General features: G+C 38.3%; 1 protein-coding gene and 1 long non-coding RNA gene across 6 annotated transcripts in view; both read right to left on the bottom strand.

Annotated features, from left to right (window-relative positions):
• The window catches only part of ANKRD31 (ankyrin repeat domain 31), a 138,086-nt gene extending 126,790 nt beyond the window's left edge, over positions 1-11,296 (bottom strand). For 2 of the 5 annotated variants that reach the window (XM_058729520.1, XM_058729524.1), the window contains exons 1-2: positions 10,930-11,296; positions 1,328-1,401 (exon numbers count right to left, since the gene is read on the bottom strand). In XM_058729520.1, coding sequence (XP_058585503.1) covers positions 1,328-1,401; positions 10,930-11,033 — 178 coding nt within the window. In that variant the 5' untranslated portion in view covers positions 11,034-11,296. Of the gene's footprint in view, positions 1-1,327; positions 1,402-10,929 lie in introns of those variants that run through there. The other 3 variants (XM_058729491.1, XM_058729500.1, XM_058729509.1) reach the window with 3 other exon arrangements.
• Positions 11,297-14,492: 3,196 nt separating this feature from the next.
• LOC131511629 (uncharacterized) overlaps positions 14,493-26,339 on the bottom strand; it is a 37,572-nt gene continuing 25,725 nt past the window's right edge. The window contains exons 3-4 of the long non-coding RNA XR_009261633.1: positions 24,342-24,414; positions 14,493-14,738 (exon numbers count right to left, since the gene is read on the bottom strand). This is a non-coding gene — a long non-coding RNA (uncharacterized LOC131511629). The remainder of the gene's footprint in view (positions 14,739-24,341; positions 24,415-26,339) is intronic.

Here is a 26,339-nt window from a genome sequence, read left to right as displayed (position 1 = left end):
TGAGCTCTTTTGTGGTTCCATACAAATTTTAGTATTATTTGGTCCAGTTCTGTGAAAAAATATTGTTGGTATTTTGATAGGGATTCACTGAATCTGTAGATGTCTTTGGATCATACGGGTGTTTTCACAATATTAATTCTTCCAATCCATAAGCATGGAGTATCTTTCCATTTGTTTGTGTGATTCCAGAGTATAATTCTTTCATCTCCTTGGTTAAATTTACTCCTAGGTATTTTATTCTTTTTGCTGTAGTTGTAAATAGGATTGTTTTCTTAGTTTCTTTCTGCTACTTTGCTAATAGTGTATAATAAGTCAGACTAGGAAAGACAAATACCATATGGTTTCACTCATATGTGGAGTCTAAAAAACAAAACAAATAAATACACACAGAAAAGGTGAATCTGACCTGTAAATACAGAGAAGAAACTGATGGTTGCCAGAAAGGAAAGGGGTGGGAGGAATGGAAAAAAATGGTGAAAGAGAATGGAAGATACAGATTTCCAGTTATGGGATGAATAAATCACAGGAATAAAAGGCACAGCATAGGGAACACAGTCAATGATATTGCAATAATGTATGTTACAGATGGTAGCTAACACTGTGGTGAGCCTAGCATAACCTATACAAAAGTTAAATCACTATGTTGTACACATGAAACTAATGTGACAATGTGTGTCAACTGTACTCAAATTTAAAAATTTAATATATATAAATAAACCAAGGATATTTGGACCTTAATTTCAGCCTGAAACAATCAGATTGGTTATTTTAAAAAAATTTTTTTAATGTTTATTTTATTTTTGAGACAGAAAGAGAAAGAGACACACACACAGAGTGCGGGTGGGGGAGGGACAGAGAGAGGAGGAGACACAGGATCTGAAGCAGGCTCCAGGCTGTCAGCACAGAGCCCAACGTGGGGCTTGAACCCACGAATGTGAGATCATGACCGTAGATGAAGTTGGACGCTTAACCGACTGAGCCACCCAAGTGCCTCAGACTGGTTATTAAAAAGTACTATTCACTTCTGCAAATATGCAAGTAGTATGGTTAAACTGGAAATTTTTGCAAGGAGAAGAGCTATCTGGGTATCATTTGCATATCTCTGTAGCCCCCTTTAGGAGCCATGAACATCTTCCTGAAGATAGAATTCCCCTTGCTATTGTTATAGTAATAGATCTTAATAGACCTCAGGGTCTATTACAGATGAATATAAGAAACTAATTCTGTGTAAAGTTAAAAACAAAACTAACTATAAAAGGATAAGTTAGTAGAATATTAACACTTTGGAAATTAAAGTGACTACTTAGTGAAAAAAATTATTTCTCACCTTTGCACCTTCCACTTATACCAGGATGGAGACTGAACTCAGATCTAAGAGATGTGTCTTCATCAAAGAGCAACCTTTCAAATACCAAAAAAGAAGATACAGATTGTTATGTTTCCTAAATGTAGACTAACAATTTAACTGTAATTATTAATTATACCTAAACTTGCTAAAATTCTTAGTTACACCACTGTTAATATCTGTACCAAAGTATTTTTTAGTAATGTATGCTTTAATTAAAAACTTACACAAGATGAAAATACTTATTCATATGGTCATGCTCATTTTTACAAATATCTCATTATTTCTGAGTACTTGGGAGTAAGGAATGAAAGGAGTAGTTTTTGAATGAGATGAAATTAGATGATTTAAGGGAACAGTGCTGGTAGGTTTTCTCTTTCACATTTCTCTATACCACAGAAACTGTGAGATTAAAATCCCAGGGTTAAGTTTGGGTATATGTTTTCAGAACACAAAATGACAGAATTCCTTTAATTTTTGGATTCACTTCTTACTATGTTCTAGGCAGCACCAAGGTAACAAAGAGAGAAGACAAACAGTCCATGCCTCAAGAAGCTTCATTTATAATGATGAATACAAAACTAAAAACAGCAATGATACACCATGGCAAGTGTGCTAGTAGGCAGACTTAAGTGTTTATCTTTTCTATTTAAAAACACTCTTATAGAATTCAAAAATAGGCAAAGGACTTAAAAAGAAATTTACCCAAAGAAGATATACAAATGGCTAATAAGAACATGAAAAGATCCTCAACCCTACCAATTAGGAAAATGCAAATGAAAACCACACTGAGATACCACGTCACATCCATTAGGATGGTTATAAACAAACCAAAACAACAAAAACAAAACAAAATAACAAGTGTTAGCAAGGATAGAGAGAAATTGGAAATCCTGGGCATTGCTGATGGGAATGGAAAATGGTACAACCATTGTGGAAAACAGTATGGTTGTTCCTCAAAAAAGATATCTATAACCACAATTTGATCTAGTGATTCCATTTCTGGGTATGTCCACAAAACAACTGAAAGCAGGGATCTAAAAAGATACCTGTACACTTGTGTTCAGAGAAGCATTAGTCACAGCAGCCAAAAGGTAAAAGCAACCCAAGTGTTCATCAACAGATATGAGTGGATAAACAAAATGTGGTATGTACATAAAATGGAATATTATTCAGCCTTAAAAAGAAAGAAAATATTGACACATGCTATAACAGAAACAGACCTTAAAAACATTATACTAAGTGAAATAAGCCAGATACAAATGTACAAATATTATATGACTCCAGTTATATGAGATAGCTAGAGTGGTCAGATCCATAGTGACAAAGTAGAATGGTGGTTGCCAAGGACTGGGAGCAGGTAGGAATGGGGAGTTAGTGTTTAAGGGATACAAGTGTTAGTTTGGGAAAATGAAAAAAGTCCTGACGTCAGAGGGCAGTGATGGTTGCACAACAATGTGAACATACTTAATGTCACTGAAATGTATGCTTAAAAATGGTTAGAATGGTAAATTTTATGAGATATATATATTTTTTTTTTTCTCACAATAAAAAATAAAATAAAATAAATCTTTCCAAAATCTAAAAATGTAACAGTGTACCAAGACATGAACATATAATTTGGTACTAAAGGCATTCTTTTGTCATTCACTTACTTATTTCATTTTGCTTTTCACCTTTTAAATGAAAATGAAAAATAAAAGCAATAAAAGAGATAACAGTACACTTATCGTCTAGGTCCAACAATTATCAGTACACAGACAATCTTGTTTCTTCTATAATCCTTCTGCCATTCTCTCTATTCCTGCCAGTCTGTCACTAGATTATTTTGAAACAAGCCCTGGATCTCTTATTCTATTTCAGCTGGAAATATTTCAGTATGGAACCCTAAAAGATATGAACTCTTTTCAAGCATTACCACAATAATTGCAACTTTAAAAAATAGCCATAATTACCTTACTTTCTAAAGCCAAAAATTCCTTAATATTACTATATTTAGTCTTCAGGAAGCAGCCTCTGAAATGTCTCCTGGTATTTATGCCCTGTGCCCAGCTGTGAGTACAGACTAGATGCAGAAAGTCTTCTAATGAACACAATATAGCAAATGTGTTGGGATGTTATTTTTGAGATTAGGTTACAAAAAGACACTGGCTTTCATCTTGCTCTCCCTCTTTTATTCTCTTGCTTATTCCTTCTCATGGATGTCAGCTTGTCATGTTGTGAAATGCTCTGTGGAGAACCCTATTTAGCAAGAAACTAAGGGAGTCAACCATCAGAGAGGAAGTGAATCTTAAGAATCACTATGCAGGAAGTGAATTCTTCTCATGAAGATTTCAGACGAATGCAGCCCTGTGAGTCCCTGAGCCTGATGACCCAATTAAGATACTCCTGGACTCCTGACCCACAGAAACTACAAGATAATGTTTATTGTTTCAAGTTGTTAGGTTTTGGAATAAGTTGTTATACACCAATGGAAAACTAAATGGATTGTAATCACATTTCTCCAACTGTCTCTTTTTAGTTGTTTTGTTCAAAAGAGGATCCAAACAAGGTGCAAACACTGCATTTGGTTGCTATGTCTAAGCCTCTCTTTGAATCCATAATTATCCCCATCCCTCTCTCCCTCTCTCTCTGCCCCACCCCTGCTTGCATGTCTCTCTGTCTCCCCAAAATAAACATTAAAAAAATTTTAAAAGAAAAAAGAAAATGTTTTTAAAAAATGAAACCAGCACATAAAATGACGCACCAATAAACAGAATAAAATCTCCTAAATTTAGGAAATTTAGTATATTAAAATGGTGGTTGGGGCATCTGAGTAGCTTAGTCAAAGGCCTGACTCCTGATTTTGGCTCAGGTCATGATCTTATGGTTCTGAGATTAGGCCCTGTGTTGGGCTCTGTGCTGAGCATGGAGCCTGCTTGAGATTCTCTCTCTCTCTCTCTCTCTCTCTCTCTCTCTCTCTCTCTCTCTGGCCCCCCATCCCAGCTTGCATGTGCACATGGGCACTCTCTCTTTAAAAAAAGGGGGGAGAAGGGAACCTAGGTAGCTCTGTCAGTTAAGCTTCCGACTTCGGCTCAGGTCATGATCTCATGGTTCATGGGTTTGAGCCTTGCATTAGGCTCTGTGCTGACAGCTCAGGACCTGGAGTCTGCTTCGGATTCTGTGTCTCCCTCTCTCTCTGCTCCCCCTACCCCCAATCACACTCTGTCTCTCAAAAATGAATAAACGTTAAAAAATATTAAAAAAGAAAAAGGCAGCATCTAAAATCAGAGGAAAAGATAGGATTTTTCAAAAAATAATATTGTGACAATGAAGGAGACATCTGGAAAATAATTTAGTTGGATCCATACTTCACACTGTACTCCATATAAAAATGCCACATGAATCAAAATGTAAATGTTTAAAAATGAAACAAAAAGTATTAAAAGAAACAAAGGAGGTATTCTTTTATAAGTGTGGAGGAAAGAAAGCCTTCCTAATTATGATCTAAATCCAAATAAATCAATTATTAAGATTATAAACACCCAAACTCTTTGACATAGTTCTTCTATTTCTAGAAAAAAATTTTACATATGCTCTCAAACATGTAACTTATATAATATCTTGGCAGGGAGCCCTGGGTGGCTCAGTCGTTTAAGCATCCAACTCTTGATTTTAGCTTAGGTCATGATTTCACGGTTTGTGAGTTCAAGATCCCCATCGGGCTCCACACTGACAGCATGGAACCTGCTTGGGATTCTCTCTCTCTCCCCCTCTCTCTACCCCTCTCCCACTTGTGCATGCCTTCTCTCTCTCTCTCTCAAATTAAATAAATAAACAAAAAAAAAAAGAAAAGAAAAGAAAATATCTCAGGGAGGATTAAATATATCAAATATATTGGCTGTCTATGGAAAAGAAAAATGAGTAGCTAAGGAGATAGGGATGAGAAGGAGATTTTTACCCTTTATACTTAAAATGTTTTGAACCATGTAAATATATTATCTATTCAAAAAAAAACTATACAAAATGTGGGCACTAAAGGGAATTATAAATAAGAATACAGAAATCTCCTATAATTCTCTCTGTATTAAGACTTTGGTGTATTTCCTTTCAGCTTTCTTTCTATGAAGGCTAATGTGTTATAGAACCATTAATTTTACAAAGTTTGGATTGATCTGTATAAAGTTTTAGAGACTACATTTTTCACTTAACAATTATATTTAAACATGTGCAATGTCATTAAAATTCTTCCTAAAACCATTAAATATTGATAATACTCCCTCACAAGGATGTATAATTTATTTAAGCATTATATAATTCTAAAACATTTGTTTTTAAGTATTCATTATTGCAAATAACTCTGAAATAATTTCCTAATACACACAAATCTTTGGTCTTCTTTTTTTTTTTTTTTTTTTTTTTAAACTATTTCCATAAGAGAGTAGTCAGGAATATTTTTATACAAAAAGGAAAACCAAAAGACTGGGGGCCAAAAAATTACTTATCCATGTTCTCAATAAAATAGGGGCACCAGGGTGGCCCAGTCAGTCAAGTGTCCAACTCTTGATTTTGGCTCAGGTCATGATCTTGTGGTTCGTGAGACTGAGCCTCATATGGGGCTCTGCACTGACAATGTGGAGCCTGCTTGGGATTACGTGTCTCCTTCTCTCTCTGCCACTCCCCTGCTCATTCTCTCTCTTTCTCTCTCAAAATTAACATTTAAAACAAATAACTGAAAAGAGAACATTAATTTCAAAGTGAATTCTAGTCAAACTACTAGACTACATTAATAGCTAATACACCAAAAGTCACTGACCACTTCATTACAGATGCATATTTTCTCTAATTTTTTTAACATTTATTTTTGGGAGAGAGAGACAGAGAGACAAATCACGATTGGGGGAGGGGCAGAGAGAGAGGGAGACACAGAATCTGAAGCAGGCTCCAGGCTCTGAGCTCGAACCCATGAACCACGAGGTCACGACCTGAGCCAAAGTCAGATGCTCAACGAACTGAGCCCCCCAGGTGCCCCACAGATGCATATTTTAATAATAAAATATAATTTTAAGATATTGTAAAATGAGATAGTAGCAAATATTAACTATAAAAAAGGAAGGGAGAAAATAGACGGCTGGATTAAAAGAAAAACTTTCAGGCAAAATCTGAAATTCTCAAATAATTTTCACTGTTTTGTTAAAAATACGGTAACATTTTTTGGGACAGAGTTTCAATTTTATATGTTCAAAGTTTATATGTTATCAAAGTTATTAAAATAGCACAATTCTAATGTCATGTCAAGGCTTTGATTCATAAAAAAATCTAATTAAATATCCTTTCAGTGTCACAGTTCTAAAAATAGCACTTGGCACCACTGTGTTTAATCAATGGAGTTGCCAGTATTTTGATATACACCCTGACCAAAATGTTGCTTTCTTTAGTCAATTTAATGTGGTTATTAAATCCTTGTCTCCTTGTACTTTGCTTTCTTTTCCTCCCTTTCCCAAGTATATCCTTTGTAACAAGTATTTTCCATCTACACAATTCACATGAAGACAGTGTTGGTCTGTCTTGAGGGACAAAATTAACACTCATCTTCCAGGGTAATTATGTTGAATTAGCTTTTCACTGTATGCAATTACAGTGTTCAGAAGACATGTGACCTGAACACATATACAAATCCATGTAGCAATGAACTATCTAAGGTGGTTCTATAAATGTACTCAACAGGACTAATTTGAGATATATCCCTCATGTTATAGAGCAGTTAACCTTACCAGAGGCTGTAAAAGAATACAAGGGTTGATAAAAAGTTCCCAGGGCACATATAAGAAAAATGAATCCTGCCTCTTAGAAAACAAATCACAAGCCAACAAAATCTCATTAGTCAGCAACTTGAATTTTCACATAAGATTAGTAGCGACACCTATCAAGTCACAAAAAGGAATGGATGCATTTTCAGACATGGTTTCCAGAGGGAAGGCTAGGACTAAATCCAGGCTCTCAGAGAGTGCTTTTTTAGACAGTGAACACAACTATACGTATTGCCTCCTGGGGATCTTTACTAGGAGCTGTATCCCTCATTCCAGTTAAAGTTGGGAACTTGTGCATAAAAAATAGCCAAAACAAAACATATACAAGCAAAGAAGATGAAGAAAAACAAAATACAATGGTCCAGCAATTCAGCTTCAGCAATGCTTGAACTTTGACCATACTGCCATGCCAATAAAAACACCAATTTTTAACCTTGAGCTGTGAGGTCTGAAAAAATGATGTCTGTATGGTACTGCAGAGAAGCATTTTAAGTGACTTAGAGGGGAAGAAAATGATTGGCCAGCGAAGATAGAGTAAACCATCTATAGCCTATTTCTCCATTCATTACAAATAAAAAGTCTGGTAGAGTATTTCTTAAAAGCTACCTGAGTAATATGAAAAGTAAACAATAGCAGGCATATTGGGGCTGAAGTCGAAATCTAAACAACCTTGTAATTGATGAGTTTCAGAGTTTGTTTCATTTTGTTGGTCCTTTATTTGTCTCCAGCTTTGATCCAAAGTCTAATCCTGAAGCTGCACGGTGGGCTCAGACAGCAAAAACTCCAGAAGAAACCCCCTATCTCTATCAGAAGACTAGGGAAAGGGATCTGTGAATGCGAGAAGGTGGGGGGAATCCCTGGGTTGTATTTGTTTTCTTTGGCCTCAGAGATATAGTGTTACCAAACATGGCGTCTTAGGCACTTAAAACCCAAGAGAAAGCCTGTCTCTTGCTAGAGGAAGCAAACACTAAGGAGTATGGAGAGCATCTCCTTTATTTTCTTCTCTTAACACTCCACCATGAAGGTTGCCTTAGTTTCAAGGACTGCCCTAAAGCAAGAAGGCTAACACTGACAGGAATCTGGCTTTCTGGTCATAGGAACCAGCATGTGTGCATGGGGAAGGAAGGGTGCATGAGACTCCTGTAGGGAAAAAAAACAAACAAAAGGGGAATCACCTAATTCTGTATACGATTCAACATAAATCCTAGGCTCAACCTTGAGCTGTCCACATAGAAAGCAGATTCAAAGAAGCATTAACAAAGATTTAGAGAACTCAACTACAATATTAACTACTGCCCAAGTTCCAGATTAACCCCTGAGTGGTACATGAGTCAAAGTCAAATAGCATAGTAAAGACTCTGAAAATTGGACTGAGGTAACCACCACCCAAGGAAGGCAAAATAGAATGTGCAGTCAGAACCTAATGAGGCTGATTACCTGTCAAAACAAAAATCAACACCCTTAAGAGGGTTTTAACAGGACCAAGAATCCAGAACATAAGATTCAAAATACATAGGATATAATCACAATTACTCAATATACAAAGAACAGGAAATCTAATTCTTGAGAGAAAAGATAATTAACAGATGCCAACCGCACCCCCATGACCAAGATGTTGGAATGATATGACAGACTTTAAAGCAGCTATTCCAATCATTCTCTATGAGAAAAGGTAAACCTTCATCAAATAGATGAAAACATTGAAGTTCTCAGCAGAGAAATAAAAACTATAAAAAGAATCCATTTTAGAAGAGAAAATGATAATATTTGAAGTTAAAAATGCACTGGATTGGCTCAACAACAGAACAGAGATGACAAAGGAAGGAGTAAATAACTCTGAATATAGAGCAATAAAAATTATACAGTTTGAAGAACTGAGAGAAAAAAATGGAAAAAAAATTAATTCCACTTCAGGAACCTGGGAACCAGTATCAAAAGGTCTAACATTCATGTAGACCATTAAAGTCCCAGAAGAAGAGGAGAAAGATACTGGTACAGAAAAAAATATACAAAGAAATCATGACAGAAAACTTCCCAAGTTTGGTAAAAGACATAAATTTATATATTCAACAATCTCAGTGAAAAACACCAAAAAAACCCATGCCTAGACACACTGTAATAAAGCTAAGAACCAAAGATAGGGGAAGAGGGCTGAAATCAGATAGATTAAAAAAAAACCATGATATTATACATATAGGAATAGTGATTTAAATGAGTGAAAGGACTTGACTAAGAAGGGCAGCACAAGAGAGGTGTTTTGTTTTGTTTTGTTTTGTTTGGAGTGATGGAACTATTCTGGAACTTGATTGTGACGGTTGTTAACAGACTCCATGTATTAGCTGAAATGCACACCAAGAGCAAATATTGCTGTGTGTATAAATAAATGAGCCAAAAACTTGGGTATCATCCCTTACTTGCTGCTCTTCCCTCATCCTCCATATCAAATTAACCACCATCTCCTGCCAAATTACTTTCTCACGATTTCTTAAATTTGCCCTTTTCCTTCCATTCCCACTGTTTCTTCCTAGTTGAGTTCTCGTCATCCCAGCCTGTTACTACTTTAATGCCAAAGCTAACCCCTATACCCTTGCTTTGCAAAAGGCGATCTCTGCTCTAAATAATACCAACTTTAACCCGCAAGCTTCCTAGAAATGCAGAATTTCAGATCCCACCCTAGAACTCCTGAATTGGAATCACACTTTAACAGGATTCTGGAGTGATTTTATTAGGGCATTAAAATTTGAAAAGCCCTCATGTAGGGCATCCTGGAAAGTGAAAATCTGATTATGCTGCCCCTCCACTTAACATCTCACAAAGGCGTTAAGGATATATGAGGCCTTACATCACCTCACTCTACCTTACTCTCCAGGCTCATCTTCCACCACTGCCCACTCCACCATTTAACACTTCACTTCAGTAAGACTTAACTATTGTACATTTCAAAACATAACAATGCTATGTCCCACCGCTACACCTTTACCCAAGCAGTTCCCAGATTAGGATACCTAATTTCCCCAAATTAGGATACCTCTTCATCTGGCTAATTCCTAACCCACCTTCAAGCCTCTGTTCAGAAGTCAACCCTAGCAATCTCTGAGGACTACCTGCGTTGAGGTGAGAGTCCCTCTGGTTTTCTAAACCAGCCAAAGCATGCTTCCATCCCTGGACTTCCCACATTTTATTGAAATTACCTGCTTATGAAAAAAAACAGTTTATCTGTTTATGTGTCTTCCCTGGCCTGTCAGTTTCTCAAAGGCAGTGGCCTCACCTCTTCCATAGTTTTATATCTAGCACGGAGAACTAGTTATGTTCAAGAAGGTTTTGATGAACTGAACTACCATCTTTGATGCTTATAAGATTATTCGTTTCCAGTTTGGTAGTAACCAGTTCCCCCATCACACATTCTTTTCTTGAAAGAAATGATGTTAACCATCTCCTAGTTCAGAGCTTCGAGTTACTTAAAACAAACTGCATCTCAGAAGTTTACACCCAACACTTTTTTTGCCTGTGCGAAAGGACTTAGACTCAGGCTAAAAAGGTATATTACATTACATATATCACATATTATATCATATCAGCCATCTACCAGAAAGCTCATTTTGTCCTAAACTGGGCCGGGGGGGGGGGGGGGGGGGGAGGGGGCCGTGGTGAGGTTATTCACAAGTTCTTAGCTCAGGCCTGGCTGCCTCACAAGACTCAAATCCCGCCTGCAATGACACATTTGGGTGCCAATGATTTCTACCCAAATCTCCGAGGGCTACTCCACCGCCAGGCCTGGAGCTAACAGGTGGTCACCTTCTCCAGGGCAGCTCCTCTTCTTCCAGGTCACTTTCCGTCACCGACTCGTCTATCACCGTCTCATCACTGTCCCAGTCCGGGGCCTGGGAGCCTTCCTCCATCTTTGCCTCGCACCTGGAGCCTTTTTTATCCTCCTTCTCCACTCCCCGCTTCCCGAAAAAAGAAAGCGCACTCAGAGGGCCGGGGGAAATTGTGAGCAAAAAAGGAAATTCGAGGCTGGAGGCGGGAGGCGGGCCTGGAAAGAAAGGCTGAGCGCACCGAGGGGCAGCAACCGTCGTACTCGGCGAGGCCTTCCAGCTCCGCCGTCTCGCTGCACGCCGCCTACAGGGGGAGCCGCACGCCCCACGTCAGAGCCGCGTGCGGCCCCGCCCCCGACTCTGAGGGCCGGAAGTGGCTGGCAACGCGCGCGCCCGCTCTGGATTTCCCGGCCGCCTGGGGCGTGGCTTCCCACCGCATCCGCTTTATGTGCTTTTTTTTTTTTTTTTTTTTTACCCATCTTGAGCTGGGCGGAGGGACTGCGGTTGCGGTCGTGGGGACCAGAAAGGCAGCGATGCCACAGTAAAGACGGAAGTCCGAGCCTGCCTAACGCCGTTGGCAGGAGCGAGACCTAGGTCACCTTACCCGCAATGCGCTTCATGCTTGTGAGACCCAGACCCGAAAAGAACTGTCAGCAGCTGCCCGGCCCGGCAGCCCCTGGGCTGTCAGTCTGACATTCTGAAGCCAGAATATTACCTGACCTCGTAGAGTGTTTTTGCAGTCCACCAGGTGCTGCCTTTTTTCCTTAATCCCAGTGACACCCTCTCCCCAGGTGTCCTCAGATAGGCAAGACAAGACTATAAGCCATTAGTTTATAGATCATCAACTACACTAATCCACGTATTTTGTTTGTATTTGTATTTCTTCCTCATTAACTCTTTAATTACCTTGAAATACAAGTTGTGTAGAAACAGTAGATATTTTTTTTCTACATAAATTTTTAGAAAAGTGGTAGTCCTAGCAACTTTCAAAAATAACCAATTACGATTTTTGATTGAAGTACTAGATTTTTATATATCTGATACATTGTATCAATATAACTTGAAACTTTTTAATTCAATCATTCAAAACAAAGCCAAGTGAACTCCATCTGCCAAGTGAGAGGTAGATTCAGGGTAAGAGAGAACCCCTTCTGCCTAGCAAGTGTTTAGTATTCACTTTGAAATCTTCAGTGTCTAGCACGTATTCAGTCTTTAAAGGTTTGTTGAATAAATGGCTGGAACTAGGACTTTCTAACTCCCCAATTCACTGCTCTTTTCTCTACATGCAATGGCTTTCCCATTCTTATTATCTTACTATTCAGATCTTATTTAACCACTACTATTTAGATCATATTAAAACACTTGGCTGCTGGTTGTCTTTTAAACTTACTTGATTATTCTTCATTTCCACTCTGTAAATTAGGTGGGACAGTAATAAATATGCATGAAACTAGGCCTCTTTGTGTTTCTCACACCTCTCCACCTACATCCTCCATGTTTAAATCAGTCCTAAATTCCTATCCACTCTCCTGCTCACATACTCCTTTGATCATCTAGCTCTGTTTCCACTTTTTAGGTTGTTTTTTTTTTAAGTTTATTTATTTATTTTTGAGAGAGAGAGAAGGGAAGGGCAGAGAGAAAGGAGAGAGAGAATCCCAAGCAGGCTCCCACTCACAAACGGTGAATTCATGACCTGAGCCAAAATCAGGAGTTGGATGCTCAACCAACTGAACCACCTAGGCGTCCTTCTGTTTCTACTTTTTAAAAAGTGTTAAGTAATTACCAGCAATGGAAAGTGCATATCCAGTAAAAGGCTTGTGGGTGGCTCTAAATGCCCTACACCAGAAGGCACCTTTCCACTAGTAAAAGCACTTGCTCCAGGCATCTGGTAACTTTAGCTAAGTATAGAAAACTTCTAAGCCTGAGATTCAAATTCCTTTTTTTAAAATGCTTTCTCCTTTGGTGGAAAAGAGTCGGTTATTTGTGTGCCTTCAGTTCTTTTATTTTATTCAAGAGACTTGCCAAGATTCAAAGCATAAAGAAGGAATAGCAAAGATGATTCGCATAAATGCCAGCATGATTTTATAGGAAACTTTTTTTGTTTTTTAAAATCCAAAGTTTCACTGCAAGACAGGGATAGAAGAATGACTGATCTGTGTTAGAAATCCAGGCTGCACTTGACAAGAAAAGATACAATTCAAACTGATTTAAGCAGATAAAAAGGGTGGGTTGGATCCTGTAACTGAACCATCCATAAGTACCCAGGCATTTCAGGTGTGTTATGATCCAGATATTCAAACAATGTTGAAAGGAAATTTAACTCAGCTTCCTTTTGAATTGGTTAGTTTGAGTTAAACATTCAAATAAATTGAAACACGTCAAATGTGTAAAAATCCAGAACTTCCATTTAAAAATAATAATTGGTATTGGGGCACCTGCTTGGCTCAGTCAGTTAAACATTCGATTTCAGGTCAGGTCATGATCTCTCGGTCCGTGGGTAGGAGCCCTACGTAGGGCTCTGTACTGACAGCTCAGTTCGGAGCATGGACCCTGCTTCAGATTCTATGTCTCCCTCTCTCTCTGACTCTCTCCACTCATGCTCTGTCTCTTTCTCTCTCAAAAAAACATAAAAATTTAAAAATAATAATAATTGGTACTTTAGAAGGTTGATAGGCACCATTTTATTATTCTAAAACTAAAGGGAGAAAATAAAGCATTTATCCTGATGTTTCTACACCATCAGTTTTTCAGGATGACCAAGAGTTTATTGGGGCAAAATTTCTTGATAGAAAAATCACAGCTAACAAATATGAGCGGTATAATATAATTAGAAAATCACCATTTTGCAACCCATGAAACAATGGATGTAGGCAATGCTCATCAATAGATGCAATGGTTATGCAGAACAGTAAAACAAAACAAGCAAACAAAACAAAACAAAAAAACAGAAAACTAGACCTCTGTTTTTTCACACCTGTCCACCTACATCCTCCATGTTTCAATGAGTCATAAGTTCCTGGGTAAAAGGCTAATGGAGAATTTTATAATGGATGGATTAGGCTGACAACCCTTAAGTCCAATGATAATCTTTACATCACTAGAAGTGAGATAACCAAATATTATGTACCTCCTGGCACAGTACCACAAAAATAAATGGCACTTCCTGACGAGGTATTCTAGGCACTCCCCAAAACCTCACCAAGCCTCTAGATCTATCAGTTATTTATATTCATGGAGGGGGGACAGGGGAATATGTTAACACCATGAAATGAAATTAACTAAGCCCAGGATGTGGGAAATTCTATAGGACAAATGACCTGGTTTCTTTCAATAATTAAATATCACTAAATTAATATTTATTAATTTATTAATAATTATTCATTAATTATTTATTTAACAATATATTTATTAATAAATAATTATTTATTATATTTATAATATTATAATATTATAATTGTATTTAATATTAATTTATTAATTATTATTAATATAAATTAAATATCATTAAATTTTTAAAAAGGGAACGAAAACTCTTCTAGATTTTTTTTTAAATTTTTTTTTCAACATTTATTTATTTTTGGGACAGAGAGAGACAGAGCATGAACGGGGGAGGGGCAGAGAGAGAGGGAGACACAGAATCGGAAACAGGCTCCAGGCTCTGAGCCATCAGCCCAGAGCCCGACGCGGGGCTCGAACTCACGGACTGCGAGATCGTGACCTGGCTGAAGTCCGACGCCCAACCAACTGCGCCACCCAGGCGCCCCAAAACTCTTCTAGATTTAAAAGATCCTACGAAAAAGGGAAAAAAAACCAAGTAGTTAAAAAGGAGAATAGATTGATTGCTAATATAAATACTAATAAAGAGAGTGAATTAGCAAAAAGAAACCCTTTTTAAACCAACGAATATTTGTAAACAATTAAACAATACAAGGTAGAATAAAATTAAATTTGATTATAGAGAAATTTGAATCATTGACAAATGGTATTATGTACTAAATTCATAAAATGAAACCAAGTAATCCTTAAGAACTATAATTAAATTTGTTGCTTGATTCCATTTAGATTGTAAGTCTTTAAAGAAAAAGTCCTGGGGTACCTGGATGGCTCAGTACGTTGAGCATCCGACTCTTGACTTCAGCTCAGGTCATGATCCCACGGTCGTAGGATCGAACCCTGCATCGGGCTCCATGCTGAGTGTGGAGCCGGCTTAGGATTCTCTCTCTCTCCCTTTGCCCTTTTCCCCTGCTCACATACTGTTTTTTTAGAAGAAAAAGGAGGAGGAGGAGGAAGAAGGGGAGGAAGAGGAGGAGGAAAGAAAAAGTCCTATTTGGGAATTCTTTACTTGTTTTAAAGATGAATTAAAAGGAGGAAGTCAGTTCTATCACTTCCTTCCTTTCATTAGGAAGGAAAATTCCAAAATCATACCCAATTGCATGTACGCTAACCCACAAATACTATAGGCTCAGCGCCCTGAAAGAGGACTGAGAATAAGGGCCCTTCCCTTACTGGCCTTGCCTTCTTATGGATAAAGCAGACACTAAACAAGTACATGAATGACTAAAATAATCCAGAGAGTGATGCATGCCTGAAAGAAATGAATAGGTTGCTGACACAGAGAATGTGATCAGAGATGGCCTCTCTGAGGAGGTGACCTTTGACCTAAGACCTAAAACATGAACATAATTGCAGAGGTTCTGAGGCAATCTAGAACAGAAGGGAGGCACGTGTGCCTGCAGCCCTTGAGTAAGGGAAGTGTGGGATGCAATGAGGCCCAAGCACTAAGCAAGTAGAGTATGTGTGAGGTTAAGGTAATGAGATTTTTTTGAAAGTGTGGATTTTGAATAAAAAGTCTCATTATTTTGTGCTTATACAATATATTTGCTTTTATAATTAAAACCATTTCTGCCTATAGCTGCGTATCATTTACATTCTATCCAGATTGCTTTATATCATAGAACTGTGAAAGCTGAGACTTTCATAGAAGACTTGATTTATCATAACTACAACACACCAGGAATCTCTAAAAGAGTAAACCCAGCAGCTATTTTTTCCTAAGTAATATTCTCCCCACCCCAAAATAAAGCTATATGAAGTGTTTCACCAAGTACTTTATAAGAATTTTAAAATACAGTTTCCGTAAGGATCTTCATTTACTCAAAGATTTAAACATATTTTAGGTAAGTGTTGCTGTCCATTGACCCAAGAAATTCACATGGCATTCAGCACAAATTAAAACTGTTTTATGAATGAGATATATACACAACCAGAAAAATCAGGATACCTGAGACTGTTTCTCAAAAACTGCAAAATGTGGTGGGCGCCTGGATGGCTCAGTTGGTTAAGCATCAGACTTTGACTCATATCATGATCTCATGGTTCATGGGTTCAAGGCCTGAGTTGGGCTCTGTGCTGACAGCTCAGAGCCTGGAGCCTGCTTCAGATTATGTGTGTGTGTTTGTGTGTGCGTGTGTGCGCGCATCTCTCTGTCCCTCCCCTGCTCACACTCTGTCTCTCTTTCTCAAAAAAAAATAAACGTTAAAAAAAAAACTTAAAAAAAACTGTAAAATGTGGGAGCACACAAAGGCAGGCTTACACAGGATTAGATGTTGGTTCAGTACCTACATGTGTTTGTTTAGTGGTCACTATAGTTGATTCACTCTTATAGCGGTTTACTAACCACAAGTCCTGTAGGTATGTCCTTTCTTCATGCAGAATTTAAGATAGAAGCTCAACTTTAAATTAAAAAAAATTTGTTTTCGTTTATTTATTTTTGAGAGAGAGTGAGAGACAGAGAGCCCATGTGAGTGGGGGAGGGGTAGAGAGAGAAGGAGAGAGAGAATCCCAAGCAGGCTCTATACTGTCAGCACAGAGCCAGATGTGGGGCTCGAACTCATGAACTGAGAGTCACGATCTGAGCCAAAATCAAGAGTCAGATGCTTAACCGACTGAACCACCGACATGCCCCAGAAGCTCATCTTTAAAATAGCATAAAATAGATATGAAAATACTTCAAAAAGTTAAAAGTACCGTGAAATTTAAGATAATAACCTAATAGATATTTTGTGAAATATTTTGTGATGAAAACTTTTGGAGAATAATAGCTTCGATTATTCTGTTAAATGACAAAAAGGTGTATTATCTTATTGAAGTCCACTAAATGGGCAGAGGAACCTGAGAAACCTAATAGGTAAGAAGCTGTGACTGGTTCTGAGAGTAGAACTTAGGGACTGATCAGTGTGCACCACCAATATGTGTTCGGGAAAACAGTGTCTCTTGCAAGCCCAATAGGGGGTATGCTCAAGAAAGAATCAGCCTATTTATGTCCTGTCAAAAGGGTAATCTGGAAAGAGAACAGTCCTCAGAGAAGATGGAAGTGGACTTCTGCATTCTGAATTCTAAGGACAGATAAAGGGTCATCAAAATAGGATATAGACTCCCAGATCGAAGGAACTGCAAGAGAGGGATCACCAGTGGCGGGCAGGTCTCCAAAAACATTACAAAATCACTTATGATAGTGTCAGCTTTAAATAAATACTGGCGCCAGAAGAGTGAAAAGCTGCCTTAGAACAAGATCCACTCAATACGATGCAGGTAAATGTTTAACAACCTGCCCTCTAGCGGGGAAGTGGTAGAATTGGCAGGTTTCTGTGGTGTAAATACTCCAAAAGGTATTCCTCGCATTATTTCTTTTCCTCGTTTTCCTCCTCCACTTAGTTAACCATAGACTCTGGCCCCGTAGTAAAATTTAACAGAATAATGAGGAAGTGATGAGTTTTTGGTGTTTATTGCCTTTATTTTTAAGATGTTTTATTCAATTAGAAGTTTATATACTTTAATTTTTGATAGTGACTATATTTAATAACTTACAAATTCCTGAAAATTTAGCAATTAGCTCTTGCAAACTAGTAGAAGCTGCCTCCAGTCCTTCTTTGACTCCACCCTAGTGGAGTCATCCCTGTCTTGCCCACACTCCAGTGCCAGAGGGGCCAGATCTTACAGTTAGCTGAGGGGCGAACTAGGAAAGAAAGAATCATCGCTGGAATAGGTTTTGGAAGTCTCAGTTCTCAGAAAGTCCTGCTTGGGGGAAGTGAATTAGTCCTTCATTCAACAATGTAGGTATTTTAGTAGGAAGACCATGTAAAAGCTGGAGGATGGAAGGGAGGCAGGCAAGAAAGAAAACAGAAAGTTAGATGATTGTTGAAGGAGAAAGGTGACAAAACAAAACGATGACCACTCTACTCGGGCTTATGTTAATTGTGGTTGCATCGCCTGGGCATAACCTTCCTCAGTCAGTGCTTGCCAACACTGGTTGACTACTACTTTTCTAATGATGTAATTGGCTTGGAAAATGATGAACTAGATGTCAACTTTCACTGCCACAGAGAAGTCATGGTACTTTTCTCTGTTAGGACACACTCCCAACTGAAAAGCCGATTCCAGCTTTATGGCATTCTGTGCCTGTGCCATGACATTCAGTCTTTCTACCTGGACTGTCCTTTCTCCCTTTGCTTTGTCTGGAAAGCTGCTTAATCTTCCTTCGTCTCATTTAATGCTTTCCTCTACTGAGCCACCCCCCTTCTTTTGTAATTGTCTACAGTGTGTTATTTTAAACTAATGGACACACATTCACATTTTTTCATAATACAGATGATAGGAGAAGAAACCCACACTCGATAGTCTAATTATGCTTTATCTGTCTTTAACTCTGACATATCAGGGAACAAGCCATGACTGTTTTAATAAATGGAAGCACCAGGTCAATTAAACAAAGAAAGGGTAAACTTTTTAACACAAGGTGCTAGAACAACTGGATATTCATACGGGAGAAAATAATCAAACTTACCCCCTACATCATTACATACACAAAAAAATAATTTGGGATAATCATAGAACAAGTGTCCTATAATCTGGTGGTTCTACTTCTAGAGAGATTTCTGCACATCAGTATCAAGACAAATGTACATTACTCCTAATAACCCAAAATATAAACAAACTCTAAGGGATAATTTAAAAAAGAGAATTCAGGGGGATGCTTGGGTGGCTCAGTCAGTTAAACGTCCAACTCTTGATTTCAGCTCGGGTCATGATCTCCCAGTCAAGGGATAAAGCCCCACTTAGCGTGGAGCCTGCTTGGGGTTTTCTCCCTCCCTCTCTCTCTCTGCTCCTCCCCCACTGTATGCTGTCTCTCTTTCTCAAAAAAAATAAGTAAACATTTTTAAAAAAGAGAAAATTCAGGGTAGTGATTATGTCTCTGAGGAGGCATATGAATGGTATGGGGAAGAGTTCACAAGAAACACAAATGAATCGGTAATGCCCTATGTCTTGAGTTGTGTAGTTCATCACAGGTGTCTATTGTTTCTATGTTTCATAGCTTCCATGAGATAGATAGATAGATAGATAGATACACACATATATAAAATAAAACAAAATTATATATATACATAAAATATATGTATGCAATATTTTATAATAAAACATAAAAGTTAATATATATATTTTCATGTATAATTAAATAAGAATTATAGTGTATATATACTATATATACAATATTTTATAGTTAAACCAGAAAGTATAGGGAAAAACAGAAGGGAATGAAACATGCTAAAATGCTAACAGATAGTCACCCTGAGTGATAGAGTAATGTAATTATTCTATGTAATTATTTTCCCCATTATAATTTTCTACATTTTACTAATTGCTTAAATGGTAATATAATACGTTTATAATAAAAAAGTAATTTTTGGGGGCGCCTGGGTGGCGCAGTCGGTTAAGCGTCCGACTTCAGCCAGGTCACAATCTCGCGGTCCGTGAGTTTGAGCCCCGCGTCAGGCTCTGGGCTGATGGCTCGGAGCCTGGAGCCTGTTTCTGATTCTGTGTCTCCCTCTCTCTCTCTGCCCCTCCCCCGTTCATGCTCTGTCTCTCTCTGTCCCAAAAAAAAATAAATAAAAAACATCGAAAAAAAAACTTAAAAAAAAAAAAAGTAATTTTTTTGATGTCACAATATTACAATGACACAATGCTAATGCACAAATTTCAACAATGCCAACTTTGCCTTTAAATATTCAGTCCTCCTTAGGCCTATCTTTTGAGGATATACTTCCCGTTTCTCTGTTTAGGCTTCTTTCCTTACTATTTCTGACAGCTCTGTGGTTCCTTTGAGCTCTAATTCAGTAACTCTGAAGGCTTGGATGAAAATGAAGATTCCTTCTTCCACAGCTCTTTAGCAACATCTAGTGGGTATTTAAAAAAAGGACAAGATAAACATTTTCCTACATAAAGAGCAACAGTTTTGATGACAAATCTGACTTAGCAAAATAAGTCTTAAGTCCTCAAGACGAAATAAGCTCTTCTGTGATTAAATAATAGATACGTGGGTGTGCATGCAAGCACTTATGATAAAACAGCTGCCATCTCCTCGTCTAGCCTGCTGTGAACTTAACATTTGTTACTGCATTATATAATGAGCATTATCATCAATGCATCAATTACACCAGGGACGTGTCAAAAAAAAGGATGAACTTGTGGAGGATGGCATTTATAAGGAATGGAAGTTTCCAGAAATATAACCAAAGAGTAAGAAGAGTGAATAGGAGGGAAGCAATAGGGAGGAGCACAGGAAAAACAGAAAGAGTAAAGGAAGATCATGGAAGCTGAAAGGATTACAGAATCAAGATACTTGCAAGGTAGGCATTGTTCTCTTAATCAAAAGGTAGGTTTCTCTTAACCCCATAAGCCTGTTTGAGGTGCTTGCTTCCTCCAAAGAAAGGGTAACCTTTGACTTGCTGCATTACCTCTCTCACCTCACTTTCATTAAAAGTTCTGGACCTAGATGTGTCATGGGTGACCTAGATAGCTGATGAATGAGGGAAAAAAAACTCCCAACTTCAGTCTTCAGATGTAGATAAAGAAAGCATGGTCGCAACCCCTCTGGTCCTTACCAAAACTTCAGTCCTATCGAAAACAGCTCTTGGAGCGCCTGGGTGGCTCAGTTGGTTAAGTGTCCAACTTCAGCTCAGGTCATGATCTAATGATTCATGAGTTCAAGCCCCACGTCGGGCTCTGTGCTGACCGCTCAGAGCCTGGAGCCTGCTTCTGATTCTATGTCTCCCTCTCTCTCTGCCCCTCCCCCACTAGTGCTCTGTCTCTTTCTCTCTCTCTTTCTCTCTCTCAAAAATAAATAAACATTAAAAAATTTTTTAAAACAAAACAAAACAAAACAAACCATCTCTCTCCCTAGAAAGCTGGCTGGTGACACGTTCCTAAAAATAATTTGCATTTTGATCTTTACAGTAGAAGAGGACAGGGAGGATCCTGTTTGGGATCTCTCTCTCCTTTCTCTCTGCCCCTCCCTCATCTTTAAAATAAATAAATGAACTTAAATAAAAAGGTACAGGACAAGGATGTTTCTGTGGTGCAGGTAGGAAGAAGTGAGGCGGTGTTATTTTCTGGTGTCCTAACCCTAGTTTGGGGGTACTATAGATTTAAAATAAATCTTGGGCAAGCTGAACTCATTAGGAGCCTTTTGGTTTCAAGCAATAGATCCTGTAACAATGGAAGCTGAGTTTCTACTTGTTCTGGCTTAGATCTACTTGGAGACACAATAACATATGCCCCTCTATTTGGCCTTTTTAGTGAAGGGTCCTGTGATCATCAAGTGCCCCAACTCTGGACTAAATAGAGGCTTACTGAACCAATGCAGAAATGCCAAGTAGCTTTTTCATACATCAATTAAGAAAAGATGCAGAGAACAATGAGCCATTCTATCCTGGGACAAAGAGTGGTAAGAGACATTCTCTCTCCCCCTGTTCCCATGTTAAGACGTCAGATGACTGAACGTAATTTTGAATCTTTGAGCAGAGGATGAAGGTGGATGATGGTGTTTTTCTGAAGTCCTTTAATTGCATTCCTGGTGCCTTGTATTAATGCAGCTTGTATGAACTCCCTCAGTTATGACATACGTGTTAGTTTTTTAGTAAAGCACTGAAAATGTGTAATTTGTTTTCATATGTCAACTAATAAGGTCTAATCACCCAGGAGAAGGGCTCAATAATTTATATTTTTAGTAAGCATCCCATAAAATTTTACAGGAAACTCTAGACTAAACGGAAAATTGCTGAAGAGAATAAGCAATATAGAGTTTTTAGATTTCAACAATCATTCAGGTCAAAGTGAAGTCAGGTGTTCAAGCTGCCACTGCACCCTTCACTTGTACAGTTTGTGACATTTGTAGGTCAAATTTATTGTATAATGGCTCTGATAGGGTTGTTTGTATTTGTATATTTATCTAGTGCCAGCTGATGATGAAACCCACCTTACCCACGTCGCTCCAGCTAAGAACAGCACTAAAATAATTTCAAACAGGAGCCCTCTGCTAAGTAGTCCGGGGTAAACTGGGTGAATGACACTCCTGCCTCAGTTCAAATCCCTTTTCTAAATAAAACAGAGAGTCATCTGGGGTGCCTCACTACTCTATCTGCCTGTGCTGTTGCCTGAAGGATCCTAGGCCATTACTTGACATTGCCTGCCACTGTGTGGTTCCACTCCAGGTTTCTGAGGCCTCCTTGGGGTGCAGGTGTTGACCGTACAGATCCCCCAACTACAGAAGGCATGTCTTTGGCCTTCAACACTTCCCCTGCTTACATTTCAGATGTTCCAGAGCAACACTGAGGTTAAAGTGGTTGAGCTTTCTTGCCCTGTCCAGGCAGGCCACCCTTCCAGCACCTCCACGTATTTACCAACTTGGAGGTTCTCTGAATCTCATTAATGAGGATTTTTATGGAGGCTTCATTACACTGGCATCACTGAGTAAATCATTGGTCATTTGTAGTTGATTCAACCACCAGCCCCTCTCTCCTCTCCTCCCTGCAGGTCAGGAGAGGGGGCTGAAAGTTCCAACCCTGTAGTCACAAGGTTGGTTCCCATGGTCAATCAGCCCTCATCCAGTTCTCACCTAGGGGATTTCCAAAAGTCACCTTATTGACATAAACTCAGGCATAGTTGAAGAGGCTTGCTATGAGTTACAAAAGACATTTTTACCTTACTCTGGAACTTGTTGAGGACAAAAGGCCAAATATGACAAAAGATATTCCTGTTGCTCTAATAATGTAGGAAATTATAAGGATATGGGAAGCTGTGAGATTGGCGATTAAAGACCAAAGTATATATTTCTGATTATATCACATTATCATTTTTGTCTACCAGGAATGATACAAGTTAATTATCAGAGACAACTCTAGACCTTTATCAGCCCTGAGTCTGCACAGGAATCTACATAACAAATTTTACTAGCTAGGTCTTATCTTCCATTGGCTCCCCCAATATCTACCTTCCCACAGTGTGCCATCCTAGAAACTCAAAATTTTTTTTTCTTTTGTCTTATCATTTCTCTAAAACTTTATAGTTCTCTTGTTAAGATGCTATGTAAACTCAAGGTCTAACCACCCTCTGAACTTCCCATCACTGAGTTCTTCCACATTTATACACAATGTTAATAAACTTCTGTTTGTTTTTCTCTTGATCATCTGTCTTTTAACGGTCTAATTAAGGGCCTCATTAAGAGACTAGGAGGGTAGAGGGGGAAATTTTGTTTCCTCCCTTACAGTATATTGATGATGCAAAAATGAACAAACCTTTTGGAATCTCTAAATGAAAGAAAGACAGATTTTTTTTTTAATTTTTTTTTTTTTAACGTTTATTTTTGAGAGAGAGACAGAGCATGAACAGGGGAGGAGTAGAGAGAGAGGGAGACACAGAATCTGAAACAGGCTCCAGGCTCTGAGCTGTCAACACAGAACCCGACACGGGGCTCGAACTCACAGACTGTGAGATCATGACCTGAGCCGAAGTTGGACGCTTAACCGACCAAGCCACCCAGGCGCCCTGAAAGAAAGACAGTTTTATTTGAGCCCAAGTTAGGACAACTTTCTAGGAAACACAATCTTCACAGGGAAGAAAGTGCTCTAGAGAATGAACAGTTTTTATAGGTTATATACTTTTTTACACATTGTAAAATCTCAAAAAATTATAGATTCACTTATAGGTAGGAATCATGAGTTTTAATGTCAAGGAACTCAGGAAGTAGCATCCATATCTCAAGGACAAGATGGTTTTCCTTTAGGCCACTCGTTTACAAGCTTGGTGGGCCAAATATCAGGCTTTGGTTTAAACAAACTTTAGGTACATTCATGCTGACCTAGAAAAAATTCTAAGATGACCACTCTTATAGTCAGGCCTTTAGAGAGTTCTTCTCTCATCAGAATGAATGTGTAGACTCCTTTAAATGTGAAAATGTAATTTTTACATTCTCCCCTTTCTGCATAAGACAAATGGAATTCAAATGTGAATTCAAACATCGTGTGAAGATTTGAGAATTAGGCCACCAGCCATACTTACTTTCCCAGTTCTCAAGGAAAGACAGATTCATTTTTAGTTGCTGATGATCAGGGTTCTGGGTTTCAGGGACTACCTAGAAAGAAGCAACAATTTGAAAGATAGAACCTGAGGGAAATGAAAAGAAAAGGGGAAGGATTTCCTTAAGTCTAACAAGGAAAAGTAGCAAAGTGGGGTAGGATTCTCCAATGGTATAGATATATGGTTTTGTTTACAAGGGCCACCTGTCATGCCCTTCTTAAGAACAATCTTCATTAAAATCTGTTAAGAGGGTAGATCTTATGTTAGCTGTTCTTGTCAAAAAAATAATTAATTAAAATAATAATAATAATAATAATAATAATAATAAAGAGAACAGAAGGAAACTTAGAGGTGATGGTTATGTTTAATGCATAAGTTGAATGGTTTCATGGGCATATACTTATCTTTAAACTCATCACATTGTATGCATTAAATATGTACAGCGTCATACATGTTGGTCACACCTCAAAAAAAAAAAAACAAAAAACAGAGAACAATAATCATCATATGTGAAGGCATTGGTCCCAAGTCCAATTTAAGGAATTGTTCCAATGGTCTCTGATAACACAGTAAGTGGGCAACCTCTCTGTTCCTGAACCCTCAACAATGCCCAGGGCATATGGAAGTCCAAGGAAAGGTGTGGGGGAGGGAGGGGGTGTGGCTAGAAACATGGTTGAATGGAAATTTCTTGTATATACGTATACTTGTCAGAGAAGAATGAACTGAAAGATCCTGAAACCCACTAGGCTAAGGCAATATTAATAACAACATTTAACAGTAGGATTACTATGACCTGCTCAAAATTGATCAAAGACTACCACTGAGGTGGTAACTGAGGTATTCATTGATCAATTAAACTGATTAGATTTTCTTTCTTTTACTGCCTTTATATTATGGAGGGAAAAAAATCTCATACACCATATTTTTTGTCATTTTTATCATTAAGAAAATTTTATGACACATGATGTGTAGTTCACTGTTGAAATAATATGGTTGATGGAGATTAAATGACTAGGATGAAGCTTAATGGAGAGGAGGGATCTGGGTGCTTGGAGTTGACAATATGCTCAAAGGAAAGATGCAAAATAGCTGGGCCATATTTTCCTCCACGTTCAACATGAGACACCAGGGTTATCAAGGAGGTGGGAACCCAGAACAAAAGCCTCTTGGGAGGTCAGGGGGGTGCCTGGGTGGCTCAGTTGGTTAAGCATCCAACTTTGGCTCAGGTCATGATCTCACAGTTTGTGAATTCAAGACCCCCATCAGGCTCTCTGCTGTCAGCACAGAGCCTGCTTAGGATCCTCTGTCCCCCAATATCCCTGCCCCTCTCCTACTCACACACACATTCTCTGTCTCTCTCTGAAAAATAAATAAGCAGGAAAAAAAAAAAAAAAAAGCACTGTCTTGGGGGAAAAATAGCATGCATCAGGCTGAAATGTCTCAGAAAAGAGGAGAAAAGACTTCCTCTAATGAACGTGAAACAACAAAAAGTAAGAGAAAGAAAGTCATAACACAAATAAGCATGGAGTTGAAACTACTAAGGACCAAGTACCTGCTCCTTTGCTCCAAACTCAAACAAAAATGACCTAAGAAACAAAGAACTAACAGAGTTTCTGAGATAGATTATCTTTCACCTGAATTCCAAGAGTCAAAGAGAATACTGAGCAGGTCAAAGCTTCGGAGAGTAAAGGGCTGCTTTGGGAGCCCAAAGTCTCCATTGCTCCTGCTAGAAATGGGTGGCCTCAGGAAGTCACAGGGCAGTGGAAAAGACACAATCATTGTTTACTTCTCAGACCATTGTTTTGCAAACTCCAGTTTACAAAATTGTTTTAAACGTAATTGAAGCTCTGATATTACTTGTCCAAGTCTCCTGATGTGTTTTTAGATTTGATTTTAGACTTGAGAGATAGTTAGCAGTACAGCATAGCATCTCAAAGCCTGTAATATGAACTGTTTTAGGTAGGATCAAAAGTCACCTCG

Source organism: Neofelis nebulosa, chromosome 1 (genome assembly GCF_028018385.1).
Source record: "Neofelis nebulosa isolate mNeoNeb1 chromosome 1, mNeoNeb1.pri, whole genome shotgun sequence".
Classification (NCBI taxonomy): Eukaryota; Metazoa; Chordata; class Mammalia; order Carnivora; family Felidae; genus Neofelis; species Neofelis nebulosa.
The sequence above is the reverse complement of the archived record's forward strand: the minus strand, read 5'-3'. Positions and strand labels throughout refer to the sequence as shown.